Source organism: Echinops telfairi, unplaced genomic scaffold (assembly GCF_000313985.2).
Source record: "Echinops telfairi isolate 266 unplaced genomic scaffold, ASM31398v2 ScPeMD7_5;HRSCAF=22, whole genome shotgun sequence".
In the NCBI taxonomy this organism is placed as follows: Eukaryota; Metazoa; Chordata; class Mammalia; order Afrosoricida; family Tenrecidae; genus Echinops; species Echinops telfairi.
Window position 1 is genome coordinate 10292787 of NW_022103901.1, and position 7727 is coordinate 10300513.

Genomic DNA, 7727 nt, shown 5'->3' on the forward strand with positions numbered 1-7727 from the left:
AGGGTGGGTTTGGGGCCGGGGGCGGGTCTGGGGGCGGACCCGGAGGCGGGGCTGTCTCTGCGGCAGGGCCCAGCTCCGCTCCCCCCCACCCCGGTCTCTCTGTGTCTGTCCTCCTCCCTCCTCCTGCTCCGGGCGGAGCCCGGCATGGGGGGGCCGGCGCCCGGCAGGCCAGGTACGGCGGTGTCGAAATTGGGGAGACTCGGTGCGGGGAGGTGGGGTAGGGGGCCAAGGGGCAGGGAGGGTTGCCTGGGCGAGAGGCGGAGGAACCCAGGGTGGCAGGACAAGGAGAAGGGGAGGGGTGGCCGGGAACCTGGGGCCCTAGGATGGAGAGGGGATGCAGCAGGCCAGGTTTGGAATAAACTGGGGAAGGGGGAAGACGGCAGTGAGGAGGGGCGCCGGGGAGAGAAGTGAGGCCGGGGCCGGAGAGGAGCGTGTGTTTGGGGGAAGGGAAACCAGAGCAGGTATGGAGGCCGCAGCCCAGGATAGCTCCGGGGCCAGGCTGGAGACCCCCGGGTGGGACTGAGGGACGCCGCCGGAAGAGAGACACCTGGAGCCTCCACCATCCTGGAGGAAGAAGAAGGTGATTTGAGGCATCAGTGAGGGAATGAGGCGGAGACCATTGCCTCTGGAGGGGCCGGGGATCTGGATTTGGGGTGGACCGAGGCCCTGGCCCAAAGGGCTGGAGGGGAGAGAGACGGATAGATGGGTGGGTGGTATTATAGAACCCCAACCTGAATGTCCCTTACCCTTCCTCCTCCTGCATCCCCACCCTGCCCTCACCACCTCCCGCAAACCTGGGGGCCCTAGTGGGCTGGGGATTCTGTCTCCCTCTTCCCCAGTGGGGTGTAATGTACGCAAGTAGGCCCTGAACAGAACTCCGCATCTGCAGGTGTGTCCCGGGCTGGGTAGCAGATCTGGGTCTGTTTGGATGTCTGTATCTGTGGGTGTGTCGGGGGGTGCTGATGGCTGTGTGTGTCCGCTGTGTGTGTGTGTTCTTAGATTAGTGTTTCCCTGGACCAGCCCTCTGGAGGGAGACCTAGGTGTGTGGCTCTCAGAGGGAGGTTTGCGTGTCTCCATACGTGCCCGTGTCACTGCGTGGAGGCCTGTGTTTTGTGTCCTGACAATCCGTCAGCCTGATCTGAGGCATGGGTTTGTGACTGGGAACACTATTGTGAGGGAGTGTCACTCTGGGTCTTTCTGTGTATCTGTCTGGGAGTCCTGGAGGCTGTGTCTCTGCTTGGTTCCTCTCTCGGAGGCCCCGAGTCATGTGTCTGTGTGTGTCTCTCTCTCTTTCTCATTCATTCCTGACCCCCAACCCCTTCACCCACCTCCCGCCCCACCTCTTCCTTTCCTTGCTCTTCCTCCACTACGCCCAAGTGGATCCGGGACCCAGGGAGGGCCGCCCCCCGGGCCTGGTGGCACTGAGCAGGGTCCCCCAGCACCCCCCTCCTGTCCCACGACATGAACCTCCTCTACCGAAAAACCAAGCTGGAGTGGAGGCAGCACAAGGAGGAAGAGGCCAAGAGGAGGTAAGGCTTTGGGTCCCGAGACAGCCCCTGCCTGCCCCTCGGCCCTTTTCCCAGGTCCTGAGTCTGAGCAGCTTTGTCATAAGCCCGCCTCCCTGGTCTCGGAGTCGGGTCCGGTGCTCAGCACAGCTCAGAGCTGCTGGGATGGCACAGCCGGGTCCTTTCCCCAGCTCTGGCGCCTGGCCTGGCCTCCAGGAGAGTTCTAGCTTCGCCAGCACCCAGCCTTGGCTTCCTCCTCCCCTGAGGCCAGATTGCTGCTTCCTGACTCACCTCTGGCCTGTGGGCTGCTTCTTTCTGTCAGTGTGGGGTTGACAGCCGATTTCTCTGGTCACCTGACCTTGGAAGGGGCAGGCCCTGTGGCCCTCCTTGGGTCCCGGGTGGGGGTGTCAGAGAAGGCTCATCTGGCCCCTTCCCAGCCTACTCTACTGGGTGGAGTAGGTGGCAAAGTGTCTGGGTTATCGGGGGTGAGGGGTAGGCATGCAGGCTGGGCTCTGGTGAAGAGCCAGGGCCGAGGTGCCCTCACCTGCCCCCAGCTGCCCTCGCACCTTGTTCTCCACGGGACCCAGGGTCTGGCCTCTCCCCTCTCACTGCTTCTCCGCTTCACTTGCACTGACTGCACAGCCTCCTGGAACCTGAGTCAGAGAGCCACCCCATGGCTCCCCTCGCCCTCCCCGCAACTGGGGAGTTTAATTCTTGTTGTTAATTAGATTAATCAGAGCTATCATGGCACTGATCTCTCCCTAATGAAGGGCTAGTAGACAGGGCCTTAATGAGAGCCCACCCCACAGCAGCTTTCTCCTCTTCCCTGCCAGCCACCCCCATCCCTCAGCCCCCCTTCACTGGCAGAGCAGCTCAGGGACTGTGAAAGGAATGGGGGTGAGCCAGAGAAAGGACGGCACTCGCTGGGCAGCAATGGACAGTGGCAAGGGGGACAGGCCTGGGAGTAGAGGTGGGATCTCTTGGAGGACAGTAGCACCCCAAAAAAGATCAGCCAGGGGAGGCTGCGATGGTGATGCTGCCTGGCGTAAACCTCTGGGTGAGGAGGAGGGGTGGAGGCCCATGGTCACAGTAGTGGGACAGGCCAGGAGGGGAGACCAGAAGCCAGGGGTCAGGAGTGGGTGGGCCTGTAGGAGCCGGAGCAGAGGAGTGGAGCTGTGGCAACAGGCTGGGCTGGTTAGCCTCAGGAGCCGGGCTACCTAGGTTTACATGTCTCCACCTCTGGGGGTACAGGGCATGGGGTGTGTGTGTGCCTGGCATGGGATCTGCCAGTCGCCAGGATGCCCCAGAGCACACAGTCTTAGCGCTACTTCCATCCCTGCCCCAGTTTTCTTGCCTCCTTTTAAGTCTAAGGGTTCAGCTTAAAGCCCCCTACCTCTGTGCCTTGGGCCTTTAGGTTCCCACCCTTGGGCTCCTATCCTCCTCCCTGGGGGTGGGGAGTAGCACGGAGACAGGATTGAAAGTCAGTCTCTCTCTCTTTGCTGCTGGACGCAACGGGACAGGGCAGGTCTGAGGCCTGACCCCTGTTCCTTCTTGGGTCTTGTCTCCCCAGCTCCAGTAAGGAGGTGGGCCCCGCAGGCCAAGCGGGGCCAGGGACCACCAGCTCGGGGCCCGGGGTCCGCGTGCGGGACATCGCCTCGCTGCGGCGTTCCCTCAGGATGGGCTTCATGACGATGCCCGCCTCGCAGGAGCACACCCCTCACCCCTGCCGCAGCGCCATGGCCCCCCGCTCGCTCTCCTGCCACTCGGTGGGCAGTATGGACAGTGTGGGGGGTGGGCCTGGGGATGGCAGGAGGGGTCTCACAGAGGACAGCAGTGCCCGAAGACCCCCAGCCAAACCCCGGAGACACCCCAGCACCAAGCTCAGCATGGCAGGGTCTGGGGCAGAGACGCCCTCCAGCAAGAAAGCAGGTGAGAGCTAGGAGCCGGAGGATCCTTTGCAGGCCTGGGGAAGCCAACCAGAGGGTTCGGGTTTGTTCCAGGCAGGAGCAAGGAAGCAGGAAGGGAGGTTCCATTCTCAGATGCCTGGTGGGCCTGAGAAGAACCTGTTTAAGGGCAGGGGAAAGCCCATCCTTGGGAAAGGGGTGGCCTGGGAAGGACATAAGTTTGGGAGAGAATTTATGATGGGCGTTGTAGATTCTGGGGAGTCCCTTAGAAGGAGGGAGGAAGGAAAGGTGGGTAGAGAAGAAACACAATGGCTACAAGCTCAGGAGGGAGGAAAAATAAAGAGGTAGATCCATCCTCACAGATGAAGTCAGAGGTCAGAAAGGCCCCCCCATTGCCTTCCTGACTAAGTCGAATTTATTTTCTCTCTTCCACCCTGCCTAGCCTCACAGAAGCCAGCCCCAGAGAGCCGAGAATCGAGCCGGAAGGTCCCTCCACAGAAGCCCAGGCGAAGTCCCAACACCCAACTCTCGGTCTCCTTCGATGAGTCCTGTCCCCAAGCCCCCTCTCCTCGAGGGGGGAACCTGCCCCTGCAGCGCCTCAGCCGAGGGTCCCGAGTAGCTGGGGACCTTGATGCGGGGGCCCAAGAAGAAGAGCCCGTATACATTGAGATGGTGGGGGATGTCTTCAGGGGAGGAGGAAGAAGTGGAGGGTGTCTGGCTGGGCCCCCTCTGGCGGGCGGGGGCCCAACCCCCCCAGCTGGCCCGGACTCGGATTCGGAAGAGAGTGAGGCTATCTATGAAGAGATGAAGTACCCCCTGCCCGAAGAGGCGGGGGAAGGCCGGCCCAGCGGGGCCCACCCAGTGACGGCAGCCTCCCCACCACACCAGCCACCCCACGTACTCCAGCCCCATGCCCACCGACGTCCAGCTTCCGCCCTCCCCGGCCGGAGGGACGGGACGCCCACCAAGACCACTCCTTGTGAAATCCCCCCGCCTTTCCCCAACCTCCTCCAGCACCGCCCTCCACTCCTGGCCTTCCCCCAAGCCAAGTCTGCTTCCCGGGTCCCTGGTGATGGGGTCTCGAGGCTGCCGGTCCTCTGCCACTCCAAAGAGCCAGGGGGCTCTGCCCTAGCTCCCCAAGTGCCTGCACGGGAGCGAGAGACGCCTCCCCCACCGCCTCTGCCTCCTGCTGCCAACCTACTGCTGCTGGGACCGTCGGGCAGGGCCCGGAGCCACTCGACACCGTTGCCACCCCAGGGCTCTGGCCAGCCCCGGGGCGAGCGGGAGCTCCCCAACTCCCACAGCATGATCTGTCCCAGGGTGGCGGGGGCGCCGGTAGCCCCCTCTGCCCCGGCTGCCTTGCTCCCTGGGCCCCATAAGGACAAGGCCGTGTCTTACACCATGGTGTACTCGGCCGTCAAGGTGACCACGCACTCTGTGCTGCCAGTAGGCCCACCCCTGGGTGCTGGGGAACCAAAGACAGAGAAGGAGATCTCAGTTCTCCATGGGATGCTGTGTACCAGCTCAAGGCCTCCTGTGCCAGGGAAGTCCAGCCCCCACAGCGGGGCTATGGGGGCAGCAGCTGGGGTCCTCCACCACCGAGCCTGCCTCGCACCTCCCCACAGCCTTCCGGACCCAACCACAGGCTCCCTGGCCCCCCTTTGGACCTACCCAGCCTCAGCTGCTGGGCTCAAGAGACCCCCTGCCTACGAGAGCCTCAAGGCTGGGGGGGTGCTGAATAAGGGCTGTGGCATGGGGGCCCCGTCCCCCATGGTCAAGATCCAGCTGCAGGAGCAAGGGGCTGATGGGGGGGCCTTCGCCAGGATCTCCTGTGCCCATGTCATCGCCAGCGCAGGGACACCAGAGGAGGACGAAGAGGAGATGGGTGCCACTACCTTCGGGGCCAGCTGGGCTCTGCAACGGAAGGTCCTGTATGGAGGGAGGAAGGCGAAGGAGCTGGACAGTGAGTGCGGACAGCGGGTGGGGGCGGGTCAGTGAAGAGGTTTGGGGGAATGGTTGGGGGAGTGGGGGGAGCTTGTTGGCGGAGCTATTTGGCAGCTCCAGCCCATTGTCCCCTAGAAGGAAGTTTTCTGGAAAACGGGTGGGGGTGAGCTGGTTAGGGTGGAGGCCGGGTCTTCCTCCTGCCGGTCCTGCTCTTCCTGGGGCTGCAGGGGTGTGTTTGTGAGTGTGCGCACACTAGGAGCTAAACACAGCTGCCTCCCAGTGGTTCCCATGGCAACCCATCCATACAGGAGAGAGAGGAGCGGCAGGCCCCTACCGTTGCCTGGCAACACAATGCGCTGCCAGGCCTGCTCTTTGAGATGCTCTTAGTTCATAGGCAACCCTTCCCCCAGTACCCTCCTCCCCTACACACACACACACACACACACACACACACAGCCCAGAATTTGGAATTCCCCCCAGTCCTGGGAAACAGTGCTTCTGGTCTGTTTCCGTGGGGTAGCATGCCACCTCTGGGTGGAGCAGCAGGGGCTCTGAAGGAGACTGGGGGTGGAATAGACATCTCTGACCAGGGCAAACGGTCCAGAAGCAACAAATACATGTGCTACAGTCCTACAGGAATGGTACTGATGGGCGAGGAGAAAGAAGGCGAGAGGCAGTCGTGTGTGTGTGTGTGTGTGTGTGTGTGTGTGTGTGTGTTGGGGAATGTGCTGTTGGGTCTCACTCACCCATGTCCTGGCGTAAGAAGGCGCGTGCCCTCCTCCTGGCCCATCTGGGCTGTGGCCCATCTGTGTGGCTGGGGGCTCAGCGGGATTCCTTCCACAGACAGGGCTCCTTGTCATCCCAGCAGAAGCCGAGAGTGCCCGGGCCTGGAATGGCAGTGCCGAGGGTCCAGGCAAGGTGGAGCGTGAGGACAGAGGTCCTGCAGCATCCGGCATCCCAGTGCGGAGCCAAGGGGCAGAGGGCCTGCTGGCCAGGATCCACCATGGAGGGGACCGAGGAGGGAGCCGTACAGCGCTGCCCATTCCCTGCCAGACCTTCCCTGCCTGCCACCGCAACGGAGGTGACACCCTGCCTGAAGACACACAAACCCAGACGGGGCTGGCCTGGGAGGGGTCTCCCAGGGCCTAGTCCATGACCTTACCAGAGCCCCACTCCCACCCCAAGAGCATGCCCCAGGCCCTGAGTCTGCCTCTGCTGGGGGAGGGGGCAGTCCGAAGCCCCTTCCCTCCTCACCCCACCTCTTCGCCTCAGACTTCACTGGAGGCTACCGCCTGGGGCGCTCGGCCTCCACCTCCGGGGTCCGCCAGGCCGCGTTCCACACGCCCCGGCCCTGCAGCCAGCCCAGGGACGCCCAGAGCCAGGTGAGCCGCAAAGGCTCGGCTGGGGCCGCCTTTGAACTTGGCTTGGGCAGGAGTCCGCAGGGACGCTGGGCAAGAGGGCCCCTAAGGACTAACTAGAGGGCTCAGGAGGTCACAGGATCCCAGGAAGGGGCTGCTTAAGGAGGGGCCAGAAGCCAGAGGCAGGGTTCTGGTTGGAGGTCACTCCGAAACCACCTTGGTGCGTTTGGAAAGCAGGCGTGCTGTCGAGGTGGACGACTGCTAACCGCAAGGTCAGCAGTTCGAATTCACCAGCTGCTCCTGTAACAAGTGACAGCCTGGGAAACTTCCAGGGACAGTTCTACCCTATCCTGTAGGGTCGCTAAGACAAAGTTACCGGCTCGGCAGCTCCCGGGGGCGGTTGTGCCCCTCCTGAGAGGGTCCTAGGAGCCAGGATGGAGCCCATGGCAGCAGTTTGGTTTGGGGCTGGCCCCACAGCTAGAAGAGGGTGGAGGGGACTTGTTCCCGCAAGAAGGCAGCGGGGACACAGGGCCTTTCTTTCCAAGGTCCTGACTCCCCCTTTCCTTTCTCCCCGGTGCCCTGGGCCGGCGTCGGGGAGGAAGGGGCACAGACCCCCCCTGCACTGCCGCTGCCGCTGCCCCTGCCCCTGCCTCCCCAGCCGGCCCACGAGCGGGATGGCAAGCTGCTGGAGGTGATCGAGCGCAAGCGCTGCGTCTGCAAGGAGATCAAGGCGCGGCACCGGCCCGATCGCGGGTTGTGCAAACAGGAGAGCATGCCCATCCTCCCCAGCTGGCGCCGGGGGCCCGAGCCCCGCAAGTCCGGCACCCCGCCCTGCCGCCGGCAGCACACAGTCCTCTGGGACACTGCCATCTGAGGAGGCCGTGGGGTGGGGGGCACCTGGACTGAGCAGGGGCAGGACCATGCCCGGTCCCCCCTGGGAGTCTTGCCTTGGAAGAGACTTGAAGGACCAGGAGAAAGAGCACCAGCGAGACACACACACACACACACACACACAC

The 7727-nt window shown here is 63.4% G+C and overlaps 1 protein-coding gene across 3 annotated transcripts; it reads left to right on the forward strand.

The window, feature by feature from the left end:
- The first annotated feature begins 93 nt into the window (after nucleotides 1-93).
- On the forward strand, nucleotides 94-7720 carry NYAP1 (neuronal tyrosine phosphorylated phosphoinositide-3-kinase adaptor 1). Of its 3 annotated transcripts, none has more exons than XM_045285244.1 (7): nucleotides 94-172; nucleotides 1378-1529; nucleotides 3076-3434; nucleotides 3852-5372; nucleotides 6219-6434; nucleotides 6626-6735; nucleotides 7322-7720. In XM_045285244.1, the coding sequence occupies exons 2-7, from the start codon at nucleotides 1462-1464 to the stop codon at nucleotides 7583-7585; spliced, it is 2538 nt and encodes an 845-aa protein (XP_045141179.1). In that variant the 5' UTR covers nucleotides 94-172; nucleotides 1378-1461; the 3' UTR covers nucleotides 7586-7720. The 3 variants fall into 3 exon arrangements, with proteins under 3 accessions (XP_045141179.1, XP_045141176.1, XP_004705651.1); XM_045285241.1 differs by lacking the exon at nucleotides 94-172 and adding an exon at nucleotides 282-580; XM_004705594.2 differs by lacking the exon at nucleotides 94-172 and having other exon boundaries at nucleotides 282-1529; nucleotides 6222-6434.
- The last annotated feature ends 7 nt before the right edge of the window (nucleotides 7721-7727 follow it).